Source organism: Pseudophryne corroboree, chromosome 3 (assembly GCF_028390025.1).
Source record: "Pseudophryne corroboree isolate aPseCor3 chromosome 3, aPseCor3.hap2, whole genome shotgun sequence".
NCBI classification, from domain to species: Eukaryota; Metazoa; Chordata; class Amphibia; order Anura; family Myobatrachidae; genus Pseudophryne; species Pseudophryne corroboree.
The window spans coordinates 24,587,586-24,608,245 of NC_086446.1; the positions used below are offsets into that span (position 1 = coordinate 24,587,586).

The window sequence follows — 20,660 nt, forward strand, 5'->3', positions numbered from 1 at the left end:
GCTATGGTGGTTGCAGAGTGCTCATCTGTTAGAGGGCCGCAGATTCGGCATACAGAACTGGGTCCTAGTGACCACGGATGCCAGCCTGAGAGGCTGGGGAGCGGTCACACAGGGAAGAAACTTCCAGGGCGTGTGGTCAAGCCTGGAGACGTCTCTTCACATAAATATACTGGAGCTAAGAGCAATCTACAATGCTCTAAGCCTGGCAAAACCTCTGCTTCAGGGTCAGCCGGTGTTGATTCAGTCGGACAACATCACGGCAGTCGCCCACGTAAACAGACAGGGCGGCAAAAGAAGCAGGAGGGCAATGGCAGAAGCTGCAAGGATTCTCCGCTGGGCAGAAAATCATGTGTTAGCACTGTCAGCTGTGTTCATCCCGGGAGTGGACAACTGGGAAGCAGACTTCCTCAGCAGACACGATCTGCACCCGGGAGAGTGGGGACTTCATCCAGAAGTCTTCCACATGATTGTGGTCCATTGGGAAAGACCAATGGTGGACATGATGGCGTCCCGCCTCAACAAAAAACTGGACAGGTATTGCGCCAGGTCAAGAGACCCTCAGGCAATAGCTGTAGACGCTCTGGTAACACCATGGGTGTACCAGTCAGTGTATGTGTTTCCTCCTCTGCCTCTCATACCAAAAGTACTGAGAATTATACGGCAAAGGGGAGTAAGAACGATACTCGTGGCTCCGGATTGGCCAAGAAGAACTTGGTACCCGGAACTTCAGGAGATGCTCACGGAAGATCCGTGGCCTCTACCTCTAAGACGGGACCTGCTTCAGCAGGGACCGTGTCTATTCCAAGACTTACCGCGGCTGCGTTTGACGGCATGGCGGTTGAACGCCGAATCCTAAGGGAAAAAGGCATTCCGGAAGAGGTCATCCCTACCCTGGTAAAAGCCAGGAAGGAGGTGACTGCACAACATTATCACCGCATTTGGAGAAAATATGTTGCGTGGTGTGAGGCCAGGAAGGCCCCGACGGAGGAATTTCAACTGGGTCGATTCCTACATTTCCTGCAAACAGGATTGTCTATGGGCCTCAAATTAGGGTCCATTAAGGTTCAAATTTCGGCCCTGTCGATTTTCTTCCAGAAAGAATTGGCTTCAGTTCCTGAAGTCCAGACTTTTGTAAAAGGAGTACTGCATATACAGCCCCCGGTTGTGCCCCCAGTGGCACCGTGGGATCTTAATGTAGTTTTGGATTTTCTCAAATCCCATTGGTTTGAGCCACTCAAATCGGTGGATTTGAAATATCTTACATGGAAAGTAACCATGCTACTGGCCCTGGCTTCAGCCAGGAGAGTGTCAGAATTGGCGGCTTTATCGTATAAAAGCCCATATCTGATTTTCCATTCGGACAGGGCAGAACTGCGGACGCGTCCTCACTTTCTGCCTAAGGTGGTTTCAGCGTTTCACCTGAACCAGCCTATTGTGGTGCCTGCGGCTACTAGCGATTTGGAGGATTCCAAGTTGCTGGACGTTGTCAGAGCATTGAAAATATATATTTCAAGGACGGCTGGAGTCAGAAAATCTGACTCGCTGTTTATACTGTATGCACCCAACAAGCTGGGTGCTCCTGCTTCTAAGCAGACGATTGCTCGTTGGATTTGTAGCACAATTCAACTTGCACATTCTGTGGCAGGCCTGCCACAGCCTAAATCTGTCAAGGCCCATTCCACAAGGAAGGTGGGCTCATCTTGGGCGGCTGCCCGAGGGGTCTCGGCATTACAACTCTGCCGAGCAGCTACGTGGTCAGGGGAGAACACGTTTGTAAAATTCTACAAATTTGATACCCTGGCTAAGGAGGACCTGGAGTTCTCTCATTCGGTGCTGCAGAGTCATCCGCACTCTCCCGCCCGTTTGGGAGCTTTGGTATAATCCCCATGGTCCTGACGGAGTCCCAGCATCCACTAGGACGTCAGAGAAAATAAGATTTTACTTACCGATAAATCTATTTCTCGTAGTCCGTAGTGGATGCTGGGCGCCCATCCCAAGTGCGGATTGTCTGCAATACTTGTACATAGTTATTGTTACAAAAAAATCGGGTTGTTATTGTTGTGAGCCGTCTGTTCAGAGGCTCCTACGTTTGTCATACTGTTAACTGGGTTCAGATCACAAGTTGTACGGTGTGATTGGTGTGGCTGGTATGAGTCTTACCCGGGATTCAAAATCCTTCCTTATTGTGTACGCTCGTCCGGGCACAGTATCCTAACTGAGGCTTGGAGGAGGGTCATAGGGGGAGGAGCCAGTACACACCACCTAGTGGTCAAACTTTTAAATTTTGTGCCCTGTCTCCTGCGGAGCCGCTATTCCCGATGGTCCTGACGGAGTCCCAGCATCCACTACGGACTACGAGAAATAGATTTATCGGTAAGTAAAATCTTATTTTTTCCTACTTGCTATTGCTTCAGCTAGAAGGGTATCGGACTTGGGAGTACTATCCTGTAGTGCCCTCTTCCTGATTTTCCACCATAACAGGGCGGTTCTCCGAACCAGACCTGGTTACCTCCCTAAGGTGGTTTCTTCTTTTCACCTTAATCAAGAGATTGTGGTTCCAGCCTTTATCTCACCAGACTTGTCGGCAAAAGAACGTTTATTGGATGTGGTTACTGCCTCTGTCAGATGTTCTGATGCCCTTTATGTTCTCTTTGGATTTCACAAGCATTGCTGGCCTGCTAATAAGAAAACGCTGGCCAGATGGATTCGAATGGTCATTGCACATGCTTACACTCAAGCTAGCATTCCGTTACCAGTATCGATTTCTGCCCATTCTACTCAGTCTGTAGGACCTTCATGGGCGGCATGACGTGGAGTGTCCACCGAACAATTGTGCAAGTCGGTCCTCACCTTTCTTAGGTTTTAGGTCTTTGATACATTCGCCTACCAGGATGCTTCCTTTGGATGTCGGATTCTCATATCCTCTCAGGCACGTCCCCACCCTTGAAGTACTGCTTTATGACTTCCCCAATGTTTCTCTGTGGAACCATATGTACCCCGATGAAGAAAATTAGTCACAGTAGACTTAGCTTTGTTAACTCTCTTCCTTCTAAGTACATAGGGTCCACAGGGCGCCCACCCTAACGCACCTGGCCTCTCTGGGTTTTTGCGGCAATGGCCTCCAATTCCTTTCTCCTGTCAGTGAGAATGTGTTCTTACGTACCTGACATCTTTCTTCTATCCTTTTTACTTCCTGCATTGAGCTGGTTAACAAAACTGATTGCCTGTTCCTGGAGTTTGGGTTATCGAGGAGGGATGAAGAGCATTCTGAGATACTCTTGAAAGCTTTAACTGTTTGGTGCCCGGATTCTTATCCACCACTACAACCCCCGATGTTTCACTGTGGACACTATGTACTTTGAAGAAAGAGAGTTAACCAAGGTAAGTCTACCATAACTGTCCTTATCTATAGTAATATTACAGGGACATGACTGGGAAGGTGAGGGGATTTTTGAGTGTTTGCAGTGATTGTGTACTTTCCAATACACAGGATTACACAGTAGTGAAGAAGACATCCGGTGAGTGTGAGACACCCAACAGCTGTCCCCTTGTGTCAGGAGGACTGAGGAGGACCCAGAGCCCCATCACGGTGCCTCCACCTCACTCACTGATACATGAGAGGCACAATGACCAGAAGATCCTGGAACTCACCAACAAGATCATTCAGCTGCTGACTGGAGAGGTGACTGCTGGGAATGGGACATTATACAGTAACACCAGGGGATGTGTCTGTGCGATGACTGGAGAGGTGACTGCTGGGAATGGGACATTATACAGTAACACCAGGGGACGTGTCTGGGTGATGGCTGGAGAGGTGACTGCTGGGAATGGGACATTATACAGTAACACCAGGGGACGTGTCTGGGCGATGACTGGAGAGGTTTCTGCTGGGAATGGGGCATTATACAGTAACACCAGGGGATATGACTGGAGAGGTGACTGCTGGGAATTGGACATTATACAGTAACACCAGGGGATTTGTCTGGGTGATGACTGGAGAGGTGACTGCTAGGAATGGGGCATTATACAGTAACACCAGGGGATGTGTCCGGTTGATGACTGGATAAGTGACTGCTGGGAATAGGACATTATACAGTAACTCCAGGGGACGTGTCTGGGTGATGACTAGAGAGGTGACTGCTGGGAATGGGGCATTATACAGTAACACGGGGGGATGTGCCTGGGTGATGACTGGAGAGGTGACTGCTGGGAATGGGGCATTATACAGTAACACCAGGGGACGTGTCTGGGTGATGACTGGAGAGGTGACTGCTGGGAATGGGGCCTTATACAGTAACACCAGTGGATGTGTCTGGGTGATGACTGGAGAGGTGACTGCTGGGAATGGGGCATTATACAGTAACACCAGGGGACGTGTCTGGGTGATGACTGGAGAGGTGACTGCGGGGAATGGGACATTATACAGTAAAACCAGGGAATGTGTCTGGGTGATGACTGTATTATTGTGTGTATCAGGATGTCACTGTCTATCTCTCCATGCAGGAGGGGGAGTATATAGAGGAACACAGGGGTCTGTACAAGGATGTGATGATGGAGAATCACCGGCCCCTCACATCACTGGGTAAGAGGAGACTGTCATGTATTGTACAGGGGAGAGCAGGTATGAGGGCCTCTATATACACACATCATCTGATAATCACATATATACACTGTACTCAGTCACTGTGTGTCTCCTACAGATGGATCCAGTAACAGAGATACCCCAGAGAGATGTCCCCGTCCTCTGTATTCCCAGGATTGTACAGAGGAGAATCACAAGATCCCACAGGAGGATCAGGTAAGTGGTATGTAAGATCTCACCACATAACGTGACAAATCTTATGTTGTCACATACACTTCTAATCTTCTGTTTTTCTCTGACGTCCTAGTGGATGCTGGGAACTCCGAAAGGACCATGGGGAATAGCGGCTCCGCAGGAGACTGGGCACAAAAGTAAAAGCTTTAGGACTAGCTGGTGTGCACTGGCTCCTCCCCCTATGACCCTCCTCCAAGCCTCAGTTAGATTTTTGTGCCCGAACGAGAAGGGTGCAATCTAGGTGGCTCTCCTGAGCTGCTTAGAGTAAAAGTTTAAATTAGGTTTTTTATTTTCAGTGAGTCCTGCTGGCAACAGGCTCACTGCAGCGAGGGACTAAGGGGAGAAGAAGCGAACTCACCTGCGTGCACAGTGGATTGGGCTTCTTAGGCTACTGGACATTAGCTCCAGAGGGACGATCACAGGCCCAGCCATGGATGGGTCCCAGAGCCGCGCCGCCGTCCCCCTTACAGAGCCAGAAGAGCAGAAGAGGTCCGGAAAATCGGCGGCAGAAGACGTCCTGTCTTCAATAAGGTAGCGCACAGCACCGCAGCTGTGCGCCATTGCTCTCAGCACACTTCACACTCCGGTCACTGAGGGTGCAGGGCGCTGGGGGGGGCGCCCTGAGACGCAATAAAAATACCTTAGATGGCAAAAAATACATCACATATAGCTCCTGGGCTATATGGATGCATTTAACCCCTGCCAGAATACATAGAAAAACGGGAGATAAGGCCGCCGATAAGGGGGCGGAGCCTATCTCCTCAGCACACTGGCGCCATTTTCCCTCACAGCTCCGTTGGAGGGAAGCTCCCTGGCTCTCCCCTGCAGTCACTACACTACAGAAAGGGTTAAAAAAGAGAGGGGGGGGCACTGATTACGCGCAGTATTAAAGATACAGCAGCTATAAGGGAAAAAACACTTATATAAGGTTATCCCTGTATATATATAGCGCTCTGGTGTGTGCTGGCAAACTCTCCCTCTGTCTCCCCAAAGGGCTAGTGGGGTCCTGTCCTCTATCAGAGCATTCCCTGTGTGTGTGCTGTATGTCGGTACGTTTGTGTCGACATGTATGAGGAGAAAAATGATGTGGAGACGGAGCAGATTGCCTGTAATAGTGATGTCACCCCCTAGGGGGTCGACACCTGAGTGGATGAACTGTTGGAAGGAATTACGTGACAGTGTCAGCTCTGTATAAAAGACAGTGGTTGACATGAGACAGCCGGCTACTCAGCTTGTGCCTGTCCAGACGTCTCATAGGCCGTCAGGGGCTCTAAAGCGCCCGTTACCTCAGATGGCAGATATAGACGCCGACACGGATACTGACTCCAGTGTCGACGGTGAAGAGACAAATGTGACTTCCAGTAGGGCCACACGTTACATGATTGAGGCAATGAAAAATGTTTTACACATTTCTGATAATACGAGTACCACCAAAAAGGGGTATTATGTTCGGTGAGGAAAAACTACCTGTAGTTTTCCTGAATCTGAGAAATTAAATGAGGTGTGTGATGATGCGTGGGTTTCCCCCGATAACAACTGATAATTTCTAAAATGTTATTGGCATTATATCTTTTCCCGCCAGAGGTTAGGGTGCGTTGGGAAACACCCCCTAGGGTGGATAAAGCGCTCACACGCTTGTAAGGGCTCTACCCTCTCCTGAGATGGCCGCCCTTAAGGATCCTGCTGATAGAAAGCAGGAGGGTATCCTATAATGTATTTACACACATACTGGTGTTATACTGCGACCAGCAATCGCCTCAGCCTGGATGTGCAGTGCTGGGTTGGCGTGGTCGGATTCCCTGACTGAAAATATTGATACCCTAGATAGGGACAGTATATTTTTGCCTATAGAGCATTTGAAAGATGCATTTCTATATATGCGTGATGCACAGCGGAATATTTGCCGACTGGCATCAAGTCTAAGTGCGTTGTCCATTTCTACCAGTAGAGGGTTATGGACACGACAGTGGTCAGGTGATGCGGATTTCAAACGGCATTTGGAAGTATTGCCTTATTAAGGGGAGGAGTTATTTGGGGTCGGTCTTTCAGACCTGGTGGCCACGGCAACAGCTGGGAAATCCACGTTTGTACCCCAGGTCGCCTCTCAACATGAGAAAACGCCGTATTATCAGGCGCAGTCTTTTCGTGGACAAGCGGGCAAAAGGTTCCTCATTTCTGCCCCGTGACAGAGGGAGAGGAAAAAGGCTGCAGAAATCAGCCAGTTCCCAGGAACAGAAACCCTCTCCCGCCTCTGCTAAGCCCTCAGTATGACGCTGGGGCTTTACAAGCAGAATCAGGCACGGTGGGGGGCCCATCTCAATGAATTTCAGCGCGCAGTGGGCTCACTCGCAAGTAGACCCCTGGATCCTTCAGGTATCTCAGGGGTACAAATTGGAATTCGAGACGTCTCCCCCTCGCCGTTTCCTAAAGTCGGCTTTACCGAGGTCTCCTTCTGACAGGGAGACAGTTTTGGAAGCCATTCACAAGCTGTATTCCCAGCAGGTGATAATCAAGGTACCCCTCCTGCAACAGGGAATGGGGTATTATTCCACACTGTTGTGGTACCGAAGCCGGACGGCTCGGTGAGACCGATTCTAAATCTAAAATCTTTGAACACTTACATACAGAGGTTCAAATTCAAGATTGAGTCACTCAGAGCAGTGATTGCGAACCTGGAAGAAGGGGACTACATGATGTCTCGGGACATCAAGGATGCTTACCTTCATGTCTAAATTTACCCTTCTCACCAAGGGTACCTCAGGTTTATGGTACAGAACTGTCACTATCAGTTCAGACGCTGCCGTATGGATGGTCCACGGCACCCCGGGTCTTTACCAAGGTAATGGCCGAAATGATGATATTCCTTCGAAGGAAGGGAATTTTAGTTATCCCTTACTTGGACGATTCCCTGATAAGGGTAAGATCCAGGGAACAGTTGGAGGTCGGTGTAGCACTATCTCATGTAGTGTTGCGGCAGCACGATTGGATTCTCAATATTCCAAAATCGCAGCTGGTTCCGACGACTCGTCTTCTGTTCCTAGGGATGATCCTGGACACAGTCCAGAAAAAGGTGTTTCTCCCGGAGGAGAAAGCCAGGGAGTTATCCGAGCTAGTCAGGAACCTCCTAAATCCGAGCCAAGTCTCAGTGCATCAATGCACAAGGGTTCTGGAAAAAATGGTGGCTTCCTACGAAGCAATCCCATTCGGCAGATTCCACGCAAGAACTTTCCAGTGGGACCTGCTGGACAAATGGTCCGGGTCGCATCTTCAGATGCATCAGCGGATTACCCTGTCACCAAGAACAAGGGTGTCCCTCCTGTGGTGGTTGCAGAGTGCTCATCTTCTAGAGGGCCGCAGATTCGGCATTCAGGACTGCGTCCTGGTGACCACGGATGCCAGCCTGCGAGGCTGGGGAGCAGTCACACAGGGAAGGAATTTCCAGGGCTTATGGTCAAGCCTGGAGACATCACTTCACATAAATATCCTGAAGCTAAGGGCCATTTACAATGCTCTAAGCTTAGCAAGACCTCTGCTTCAAGGTCAGCCGGTGTTGATCCAGTCGGACAACATCATGGCAGTCACCCACGTAAACAGACAGGGTGGCACAAGAAGCAGGAGGGCAATGGCAGAAGCTGCAAGGATTCTTCGCTGGGCGGAAAATCATGTGATAGCACTGTCAGCAATTCCGGGAGTGGACAACTGGGAAGCAGACTTCCTCAGCAGACACGACCTCCACCCGGGAGAGTGGGGACTTCACCCAGAAGTCTTCCACATGATTATAAACCGTTGGGAAAAACTCGACAGGTATTGCGCCAGGTCAAGGGACCCTCAGGCAATAGCTGTAGACGCTTTGGTAACACCGTGGGTGTACCAGTCAGTGTATGTGTTCCCTCATCTGCCTCTCATACCCAAGGTACTGAGATTGATAAGATGGAGAGGAGTAAGCACTATATTCGTGGCTCCGGATTGGCCAAGAAGGACTTGGTAACCGGAACTTCAAAAGATGCTCACGGAGGATCCGTGGCCTCTACCTCTAAGAAGGGACCTGCTTCAGCAAGGACCCTGTCTGTTCCAAGACTTACCGCGACTGCGTTTGACGGCATGGCGGTTGAACGCCGGATCCTGAAAGAAAAAAAAGGCATTCCGGATGAGGTCATCCCTATCCTGATCAAAGCCAGGAAGGATGTAACCGCAAAACATTATCACCGCATTTGGCGAAAATATGTTGCGTGGTGCGAGGCCAGTAAGGCCCGACGGAGGAAATTCAACTGGGTCGATTACTACATTTCCTGCAAACAGGAGTGTCTATGGGCCTGAAATTGGGGTCCATTAAGGTTCAAATTTCGGCCCTGTCAATTTTCTTCCAAAAAGAACTAGCTTCAGTCCCTGAAGTTCAGACGTTGTAAAAGGGGTACTGCATATACAGCCTCCTTTTGTGCCTCCAGTGGCACGTTGGGATCTCAATGTAGTTTTTGGGTTCCAAAAAGTCACATTGGTTTGAACCACTTAAATCTGTGGAGTTAAAATATCTCACATGGAAAGTGGTCATGCTGTTGGCCCTGGCCTGGGCCAGGCGCGTGTCAGAATTGGCGGCTTTATCCTGTAAAAGCCCTTATCTGATTTTCCATTCGGACAGGGCGGAATTGAGGACTCGTCCTCAGTTTCTCCCTAAGGTGGTTTCAGCGTTTCACCTGAACCAACCTATTGTGGTGCCTGCGGCTACTAGGGACTTGGAGGACTCCAAGTTGCTAGACGTTGTCAGGGCCCTGAAAATATATGTTTCCAGGACGGCTGGAGTCAGAAAATCTGACTCGCTGTTTATCCTGTATGCACCCAACAAGCTGGGTGCTCCTGCTTCTAAGCAGACTATTGCTCGTTGGATTTGTAGTACAATTCAGCTTGCACATTCTGTGGCAGGCCTGCCACAGCCAAAAATCTGTAAATGCCCACTCCACAAGGAAGATGGGCTCATCTTGGGCGACTGCCCGAGGGGTCTCGGCTTTACAACTTTGCCGAGCAGCTACTTGGTCAGGAGCAAATACGTTTGTAAAATTCTACAAAATTGATACCCTGGCTGAGGAGGACCTGGAGTTCTCTCAATTGGTGCTGCAGAGTCATCCGCACTCTCCCGCCCGTTTGGGAGCTTTGGTATAATCCCCATGGTCCTTTCGGAGTTCCCAGCATCCACTAGGACGTCAGAGAAAATAAGAATTTACTTACCGATAATTCTATTTCTCATAGTCCGTAGTGGATGCTGGGCGCCCATCCCAAGTGCGGATTGTCTGCAATACTTGTACATAGTTACAAAAATCGGGTTATTATTGTTGTGAGCCATCTTTTCAGAGGCTCCTCTGTTATCATGCTGTTAACTGGGTTCAGATCACAAGTTGTACGGTGTGATTGGTGTGGCTGGTATGAGTCTTACCCGGGATTCAAAATCCTTCCTTATTGTGTACGCTCGTCCGGGCACAGTATCCTAACTGAGGCTTGGAGGAGGGTCATAGGGGGAGGAGCCAGTGCACACCAGCTAGTCCTAAAGCTTTTACTTTTGTGCCCAGTCTCCTGCGGAGCCGCTATTCCCCATGGTCCTTTCGGAGTTCCCAGCATCCACTACGGACTATGAGAAATAGAATTATCGGTAAGTAAATTCTTATTTTTTATGGCCTACAGTGTGCACCAATACTATCAGAGATTAGCATATACTGCTGGGCAAAGTTGTATATGGGGGTCATTGTTCTGATTAATGTCATTCTTTCATAAAAGAATTAAGTGGCTTACTACAAAATTACATAATTTATATATTATTATAATGTAATTTATTATTCTATGTGTTATTAGGGAGAAGAGCTGACTAATATTAAGGTAGAAGATATAGAGGGAGAAGAAGAGACGTATGTGACTGATATGAAGGCAGAAGATATAGAGAGAGAAGAAGAGACGTATGTGACTGATATGAAGGCAGAAGATACAGAGGGAGAAGAGACGTATGTGACTGATATGAAGGCAGAAGATATAGAGGGAGAAGAAGAGACATATGTGACTGATATGGAGGCAGAAGATACAGAGGGAGAAGAAGAGACGTATGTGACTGATATGAAGGCAGAAGATATAGAGGGAGAAGAAGAGACGTATGTGACTGATATGAAGGTAGAAGATATAGAGGGAGAAGAAGAGACGTATGTGACTGATATGAAGGCAGAAGATACAGACGGAGAAGAAGAGACATATGTGACTGATAATAAGGCAGAAGATATAGAGGGAGAAGAAGAGACGTATGTGACTGATATGAAGGCAGAAAATATAGAGGGAGAAGAAGAGACGTATGTGACTGATTGTCACAACTGAGGGCCTGAGCTGACGGGAGGCAGCCTCAGTTGTAGGGGCTGAGATGTACCGGAACCTGGGAGGTTGTATCAGACCCCTGGACATGTAAGTAACATGAATAATAACTGCCCGAAGGCGTGACCACGACAACTTAGATAAAAGTCAATGATGTTTATTATGACAACTCCGCATCACAGCAGCAATAAAAGAAAACGTAAAAGTCAGCAAAGAATAAATACAGTTCCTGAGTACTACAGCATGGCAGGAGCCACAGGGCACTGGTAGTGTGAGATAGTTCTTATGATCTTCTAGATGGAAAGTCCTTACCAGGCCCGGGTGTAGCAATGGAGATAACCCAGGATTGTACCAGCTGGTGTTCCAGGAAGAGCTGGGTTGCTGAAGGTAAAACAGCTGCTGTGGATACTGGCTGGAACCAGACTGTTGTTAGCACGGAGTGGATACTGGCTGGAACCAGTTAAATAATAAATGAACTTTGGGAGCGATGAAATGTGAACTGAAATGTAGAACTTGAGAGCGGAGAAATAATAATTCCGGTGGAGAGTGGTAAAGTGTAGAAAGGACACCGGCCCTTTAAGGGAAGCTGTACTCTGCTGGAAGCAGGTAGTGTTGTAGCTGGAAACAGATGAATCCACAATGGATTGGAGAGTCAGGCTACACCGCAGGTGGAATGCTGGTGCGGGTCTCTATGGTGGAAGTCTTGAGACAGGAGCTGGAACCTGGAAGACAATCATAGAAGAGAGACAAACAGGAACTAGGTTTGACAACCAAAGCACTGACGTCTTCCTTGCTCAGGTACAGCTTACTTATACCTGCAGCAAGGAAGGGGTTGGCTAGGCAATTATGCAAATCAACAACACAGACAGCAGATTGGTGGAAATGATCAGATGACAGAATCCAAGATGGCTGCGCCCATGCAGACACTTGGAGGGAAGTTTGGTTTGTAATCCATGTGGTCTGGGAAACAGTAATGGCGGCGCCGGCCACCGGAGACAGGAGACGCCAGGCTGATAGATGCACATTTAACCACGCGGGCACAGCGGAGGCCGCGGCTGATGAAAAGACCACTCTGCATGTGGAAACTCAGGAACAGCGGAATCCGGTCCTGGAACGCTGAGCCCGCCTTAGGAGGCATCTGAAGGGTAAGTAATGGCGTCCAGATACCCGGATCGTGACAGCACCCCCCCCTTTAGGAGTGGCCCCAGGACGCTTCTTAGGCTTTAAAGGAAACTTTGCGTGGAAATTTCGGACCAAGGCAGGAGCATGGACGTCAGAGGCATTGGTCCAAGAGCGTTCTTCAGGACCATAGCCCTTCCAGTCAATGAGATACTGAAGTTGACCGTAACGGTGACGTGAGTCCAGGATCTTGGCCACTTCATACTCAACGCCTCGTTGAGTTTGGACTTTCGGAGTTGGTGGAAGTGAGGAATGAAACCGATTCAAGATTAGCGGTTTCAACAGGGAAACATGGAATGTCCTGGGTATTTTTAAGAAGGGAGGTAACTGGAGTCTGTAAGCAACAGGATTGATGACTTGATCAATTTTAAAAGGACCGATGTAGCGAGGTGCAAACTTCATACTGGGAACTCTTAACCTCAAATTCTTCGTGGATAACCATACCCGATCACCCACCTTGAGAGCAGGAACTGCTCGACGCTTCTTATCCGCAAACTTCTTGTACCTGAACGATGCCTTGAGCAGAGCTGATCGTACGCTCTTCCAGATATTGGCAAACTGATGCAAGGTGATATCCACTGCGGGAACAGAAGTTGCTGGAAGCGGTTGGAACTCAGGGACTTTAGGGTGGAATCCAAAGTTGGTGAAGAATGGTGTTGAGGAAGATGAAGAATGATACTGGTTGTTATGACAGAACTCGGCCCAGGGAAGTAATTGAACCCAGTCATCTTGAGAGGAGGACACATAGATGCGGAGGAAGGCCTCCAAGTCCTGATTCACCCTCTCAGTTTGACCATTGGTCTGAGGATGGTAAGCCGTGGAAAACTTTAACTTGACTTGGAGGACTTGACATAAACTTCGCCAGAATTTGGCTGTGAATTGAACTCCTCGATCTGAGATAATTTCTTCTGGAAGACCGTGGAGTCGGAAGATCTCTTGTATGAATACTTGAGCCAACTTGGAAGCTGACGGAAGACCGGTGAGAGGAATGAAGTGTGCCATCTTGGTGAACCGGTCAACTACCACCCAGATGGTATTGAACTTGTTGCACATGGGCAAATCTGTAATAAAATCCATCGACAAATGGGTCCATGGTCGACGGGGAACAGATAGTGGAACCAGTTGCCCCGCAGGCGACTGGCGGGATACTTTATGTTGAGCACACTTTGGGCAAGATGCAATAAACTCCAAAACGTCCTTTTTCAGAGTTGGCCACCAATAGGACCTAGAGATAAACTCCAGGGTTTTTTGGATACCTGTATGTCCGGCAAAACGGGAAGCATGGGCCCAATGCATGAGCTTCTTCCTTAGTGTCGGCTTCACAAAACTTTTCCCTGATGGGGGCGTAGAGTCCATCCCTACCGTGGAGAATGCCAACGGATTTATAATAGGATGCTTGTCTGAAGACTCTGACTCATTTTCTTGCTCCCATGAGCGGGAAAGGGCATCGGCCTTGCGATTCTGAGAGCCCGGACAGAACTGGAGTTTAAAGTCGAACCTGGAAAAGAAAAGTGCCCATCTGGCCTGACGAGGGTTGAGACATTGTGCGCCTTTTAGATATAGAAGGTTCTTGTGGTCTGTAAGGATGGTGATTGAATGAGAAGCTCCCTCCAACAGATATCTCCACTCCTCTAGAGCGAGCTTGATGGCTAGCAACTCCTGGTCGCCAATGGCATAGTTGCGCTCCGCTGGGGAGAACTTCCGTGAGAAGAAACTGCAAGGATGTAAATGACCATCTTTAGCCCTCTGAGATAACACCGCTCCTACTCCAACGGAGGAGGCATCCACCTCTAAGATGAAAGGAGAGTCGATGTCAGGCTGTTTCAGGACAGGTGCAGAGATGAACCTCTGTTTTAAAAGATGAAAAGCTTGCATGGCTTCTTCAGACCACTTGGACGGGTTAGCACCCTTCTTGGTGAAAGCAGTAATAGGCGCCACAATGGTGGAAAAGTCTCGTATAAACTTTCGGTAATAATTGGCGAACCCTAAGAACCTCTGGACCCCTTTGAGGGTTAAGGGTACCGGCCAATTCTGGATTGCTTGTAGTTTCTCAGGATCCATCTCTAGTCCGGAACCGGACACAATGTACCCTAGAAACGGAATGGACTTGACTTCAAAGACGCATTTCTCTAATTTGCAGTAGAGATGATTGACACGGAGACGGGACAGAACCTCCTTTACCCAGAAACGATGTTCCTCTAAATCGTTGGCAAAAATGAGGATATCATCTAGATAGACCACGACATGACGGTACAGAATGTCTCTGAAGATCTCATTGACGAAATGCTGGAAGACAGCTGGAGCATTGCTCAATCCGAAAGGCATGACGAGGTACTCATAATGTCCGTCACGGGTGTTAAATGCGGTCTTCCACTCGTCACCCTCACGGATCCGGATGAGATTGTATGCACCTCTCAGGTCCAGCTTTGTAAAGATGGTAGCTCCGCTAACTCTGTCAAAGAGCTCAGTAATCAGGGGTAAAGGATAGCGGTTCTTGATGGTAATGTCGTTCAAACCTCTGTAGTCGATGCACGGCCGCAGACCACCATCTTTCTTCTTTACAAAAAAGAAGCCTGTGCCGGCTGGAGAAGAAGAAGGTCGAATGAACCCCTTTGCTAGGTTCTCTTTAATGTATTCCTCCATAGAATGCGTCTCGGGGAGAGACAACGGATAAGTTCGGCCTCGAGGTGGAACCTTCCCTGGAACGAGATCAATCGGGCAGTCCCATTCTCTATGAGGAGGAAGGATATCAGCAGAAGCTTTACTGAACACATCCGTGAAATCTTGATATGGAGGAGGTGGAACATCAGACGACCTGGGGGAGGAAGAACAGACAGGCAATACTTTAAACAAACATGTCTCTGCACAGGAGGAACCCCATGCCAGGATTTGCGTAGTCGTCCAATCAATTGTAGGATTGTGAAGACGGAGCCATGGAAGGCCCAGGACCACAGGATGTGTGGCTCTTGGAATCACTAAAAGTGAAATAAGTTCAGAATGAAGAACTCCCACTCTCAGACGAACTGGTAGAGTCCTTAGAGCAATAACAGTATCAAAAATTTTACTGCCATCCACGGCAGTTAAGGAAAAGGAGGAAGGAAGTCTCTTGGTGGGTAGGGACCACCGTTTAACATAGGCTTCAGTAATAAAGTTCCCAGCTGCTCCGGAATCAAGGAGAGCAATGACGTTCCGATAACGTTGAGCAACTTGAAGCGAGACTGGGAGATTACAATCATGAGGAGATGGAGAGGAGATCATTACTCCTAGCCGGCCCTCTCCTGGGCGAGCTAGGGTTTGGAGTTTTCCCGGACGTTCGGGACAGGCATTGATGGTGTGAGACGGAGCTGCACAGTAAAGACAAAGAGACTCAGAGAGACGTCTTCGGCGCTCAGCAGGAGTTAAACGGGAACGGCCAATTTGCATGGGCTCATCTCTAGATGGTGACAGTTGACGAGGAGGAGGAGCAGAAGATTTTGGAGCAGATGATCTTCCACGCTCAGTTGCTCTCTCTCTGAAACGTAAATCAACTTTCGTGCAGAGTGAGATTAGCTCATCTAACTTAGAAGGTAAGTCTCTGGTAGCTAACTCATCTTTAATAAGCTCAGATAAGCCATGCCAGAATGCAGCATACAGGGCCTCGTCGTTCCATGCCAGTTCGGATGCCAGGATCTGAAACTGTATCAGATATTGTCCTACAGTACGTGACCCCTGGCGTAAACGGAGAATCTCGGATGAAGCTGAGGTTACCCGGCCTGGCTCGTCGAAGATGCGCCTGAATGTTAACACGAATGCAGTGTAAGAAGATAGCAGGGTGTCGGACCTCTCCCATAACGGTGATGCCCAATCAAGGGCGGAGCCACTGAGAAGAGAGATGATGTAGGCAATTTTTGTACGGTCACTGGGAAAATTGCCAGGTTGTAGCTCAAACTGAATCTCACACTGGTTGAGAAATCCCCTGCAGAATCTTGGAGATCCGTCAAATTTTGCTGGCGTTGGAAGATGAAGACGTGGAGCAGAAATGGGTAAGGTGGGTGGGGTTATAGCTGGAGTCACTGTGGTTGACGCACCAGATGCGCCTGATCCACGGAGAGTTGTCTGAATCCCATCCAGCCGAGTAGAGAGATCCTGGAGACAGCGGATGATGTGGCCCTGTGCAGCCTCCTGATGTTCTAGTCGGGCTGCCAGTTCTTGCATCGGCCTGGCCGCTTGATCCTGGTCTCCGGCTGGATTCATTAGGTCAGTGCTTACTGTCACAACTGAGGGCCTGAGCTGACGGGAGGCAGCCTCAGTTGTAGGGGCTGAGATGTACCGGAACCTGGGAGGTTGTATCAGACCCCTGGACATGTAAGTAACATGAATAATAACTGCCCGAAGGCGTGACCACGACAACTTAGATAAAAGTCAATGATGTTTATTATGACAACTCCGCATCACAGCAGCAATAAAAGAAAACGTAAAAGTCAGCAAAGAATAAATACAGTTCCTGAGTACTACAGCATGGCAGGAGCCACAGGGCACTGGTAGTGTGAGATAGTTCTTATGATCTTCTAGATGGAAAGTCCTTACCAGGCCCGGCTGTAGCAATGGAGATAACCCAGGATTGTACCAGCTGGTGTTCCAGGAAGAGCGGGGTTGCTGAAGGTAAAACAGCTGCTGTGGATACTGGCTGGAACCAGACTGTTGTTAGCACGGAGTGGATACTGGCTGGAACCAGTTAAATAATAAATGAACTTTGGGAGCGATGAAATGTGAACTGAAATGTAGAACTTGAGAGCGGAGAAATAATAATTCCGGTGGAGAGTGGTAAAGTGTAGAAAGGACACCGGCCCTTTAAGGGAAGCTGTACTCTGCTGGAAGCAGGTAGTGTTGTAGCTGGAAACAGATGAATCCACAATGGATTGGAGAGTCAGGCTACACCGCAGGTGGAATGCTGGTGCGGGTCTCTATGGTGGAAGTCTTGAGACAGGAGCTGGAACCTGGAAGACAATCATAGAAGAGAGACAAACAGGAACTAGGTTTGACAACCAAAGCACTGACGTCTTCCTTGCTCAGGTACAGCTTACTTATACCTGCAGCAAGGAAGGGGTTGGCTAGGCAATTATGCAAATCAACAACACAGACAGCAGATTGGTGGAAATGATCAGATGACAGAATCCAAGATGGCTGCGCCCATGCAGACACTTGGAGGGAAGTTTGGTTTGTAATCCATGTGGTCTGGGAAACAGTAATGGCGGCGCCGGCCACCGGAGACAGGAGACGCCAGGCTGATAGATGCACATTTAACCACGCGGGCACAGCGGAGGCCGCGGCTGATGAAAAGACCACTCTGCATGTGGAAACTCAGGAACAGCGGAATCCGGTCCTGGAACGCTGAGCCCGCCTTAGGAGGCATCTGAAGGGTAAGTAATGGCGTCCAGATACCCGGATCGTGACACTGATATGAAGGCAGAAGATATAGAGGCAGAAGAAGAGACGTATGTGACTGATATGAAGGCAGAAGATATAGAGGGAGAAGAAGAGACGTATGTGACTGATAAGAAGGCAGAAGATATAGAGGCAGAAGAAGAGACGTATGTGACTGATAAGAAGGCAGAAGATATAGAGGCAGAAGATACAGAGGGAAAAGAAGAGACGTATGTGACTGATAAGAAGGCAGAAGATATAGAGGCAGAAGAAGAGACGTATGTGACTGATATGAAGGCAGAAGAAGAGACGTATGTGACTGATAAGAAGGCAGAAGATATAGAGGGAGAAGAAGAGACGTATGTGACTGATATGAAGGCAGAAGATATAGAGGGAGAAGAAGAGACGTATGTGACTGATATGAAGGCAGAAGATATAGAGGGAGAAGAAGAGACTTATGTGAGGGGTGATCAGCAGTGTAAGGAGGAGGAAATCCCTGCACATATCGGCACAGGTGGGTAATAAAAGAAGATTTATGGTAGACTTACCATGGTTAAATCTCTTTCTTCGAGGTACACTGGGTTCCACAGGGAATACATTGGGGTGTAGAGATGGATCTTGATCCAGAGGCACCAACAGGCTAAAGCTTTAGACTGTCCCAGGATGCAATATGCAGCCTCCTCTATAACCCCGCTTCCAGGCACTGTGAGCTCAGTTTTGTTAACCAGTCCAATGTGGCAGCAGGTACAGAGAAGGCAGATGTTAGTCACATAGAACCACGTTCTCACGACAGGAGAAGGGACCAGCGGCTAATGCCATACAAACCCATAGAAGCTAGGTGCATCAGGATGGGCGCCCTGTGGAATCCAGTGTACCTCGCAGAAAGAGATTTAACCATGGTAAGTCTACCATAACTCTCCTTTTCTGCAGCAGGGTACACTGTGTTCCACAGGGAATACATCGGGGATGTCCTAAAGCAGTTCCTCAAGGGAAGGGATGCGCCTTAGTGGTTATGAGAACACGGCGTCCAAAGGAAGCATCCTGGGAGGCGGGCACACTTTGGGCAAGATGCAATAAACTCCAAAACGTCCTTTTTCAGAGTTGGCCACCAATAGGACCTAGAGATAAACTCCAGGGTTTTTTGGATACCTGTATGTCCGGCAAAACGGGAAGCATGGGCCCAATGCATGAGCTTCTTCCTTAGTGTCGGCTTCACAAAACTTTTCCCTGATGGGGGCGTAGAGTCCATCCCTACCGTGGAGAATGCCAACGGATTTATAATAGGATGCTTGTCTGAAGACTCTGACTCATTTTCTTGCTCCCATGAGCGGGAAAGGGCATCGGCCTTGCGATTCTGAGAGCCCGGACAGAACTGGAGTTTAAAGTCGAACCTGGAAAAGAAAAGTGCCCATCTGGCCTGACGAGGGTTGAGACATTGTGCGCCTTTTAGATATAGAAGGTTCTTGTGGTCTGTAAGGATGGTGATTGAATGAGAAGCTCCCTCCAACAGATATCTCCACTCCTCTAGAGCGAGCTTGATGGCTAGCAACTCCTGGTCGCCAATGGCATAGTTGCGCTCCGCTGGGGAGAACTTCCGTGAGAAGAAACTGCAAGGATGTAAATGACCATCTTTAGCCCTCTGAGATAACACCGCTCCTACTCCAACGGAGGAGGCATCCACCTCTAAGATGAAAGGAGAGTCGATGTCAGGCTGTTTCAGGACAGGTGCAGAGATGAACCTCTGTTTTAAAAGATGAAAAGCTTGCATGGCTTCTTCAGACCACTTGGACGGGTTAGCACCCTTCTTGGTGAAAGCAGTAATAGGCGCCACAATGGTGGAAAAGTCTCGTATAAACTTTCGGTAATAATTGGCGAACCCTAAGAACCTCTGGACCCCTTTGAGGGTTAAGGGTACCGGCCAATTCTGGATTGCTTGTAGTTTCTCAGGATCCATCTCTAGTCCGGAACCGGACACAATGTACCCTAGAAACGGAATGGACTTGACTTCAAAGACGCATTTCTCTAATTTGCAGTAGAGATGATTGACACGGAGACGGGACAGAACCTCCTTTACCCAGAAACGATGTTCCTCTAAATCGTTGGCAAAAATGAGGATATCATCTAGATAGACCACGACATGACGGTATAGAATGTCTCTGAAGATCTCATTGACGAAATGCTGGAAGACAGCTGGAGCATTGCTCAATCCGAAGGGCATGACGAGGTACTCATAATGTCCGTCACGGGTGTTAAATGCGGTCTTCCACTCGTCACCCTCACGGATCCGGATGAGATTGTATGCACCTCTCAGGTCCAGCTTTGTAAAGATGGTAGCTCCGCTAACTCTGTCAAAGAGCTCAGTAATCAGGGGTAAAGGATAGCGGTTCTTGATGGTAATGTCGTTCAAACCTCTGTAGTCGATGCACGGCCGCAGACCACCATCTTTCTTCTTTACAAAAAAGAAGCCTGCGCCGGCTGGAGAAGAAGAAGGTCGAATGAACCCCTTTGCTAGGTTCTCTTTAATGTATTCCTCCATAGAATGCGTCTCGGGGAGAGACAACGGATAAGTTCGGCCTCGAGGTGGAACCTTCCCTGGAACGAGATCAATCGGGCAGTCCCATTCTCTATGAGGAGGAAGGATATCAGCAGAAGCTTTACTGAACACATCCGTGAAATCTTGATATGGAGGAGGTGGAACATCAGACGACCTGGGGGAGGAAGAACAGACAGGCAATACTTTAAACAAACATGTCTCTGCACAGGAGGAACCCCATGCCAGGATTTGCGTAGTCGTCCAATCAATTGTAGGATTGTGAAGACGGAGCCATGGAAGGCCCAGGACCACAGGATGTGTGGCTCTTGGAATCACTAAAAGTGAAATAAGTTCAGAATGAAGAACTCCCACTCTCAGACGAACTGGTAG

The 20,660-nt window shown here is 48.7% G+C and overlaps 1 protein-coding gene across 1 annotated transcript in view; it reads left to right on the forward strand.

The window, feature by feature from the left end:
- The first annotated feature begins 3,351 nt into the window (after positions 1–3,351).
- Positions 3,352–20,660, forward strand: part of LOC135057089 (gastrula zinc finger protein XlCGF17.1-like) — a 74,799-nt gene continuing 57,490 nt past the window's right edge. Inside the window, exons 1-2 of the mRNA XM_063962988.1 lie at positions 3,352–3,381; positions 3,491–3,518. Of these exons, the coding sequence (XP_063819058.1) occupies positions 3,352–3,381; positions 3,491–3,518 (58 nt within the window). The remainder of the gene's footprint in view (positions 3,382–3,490; positions 3,519–20,660) is intronic.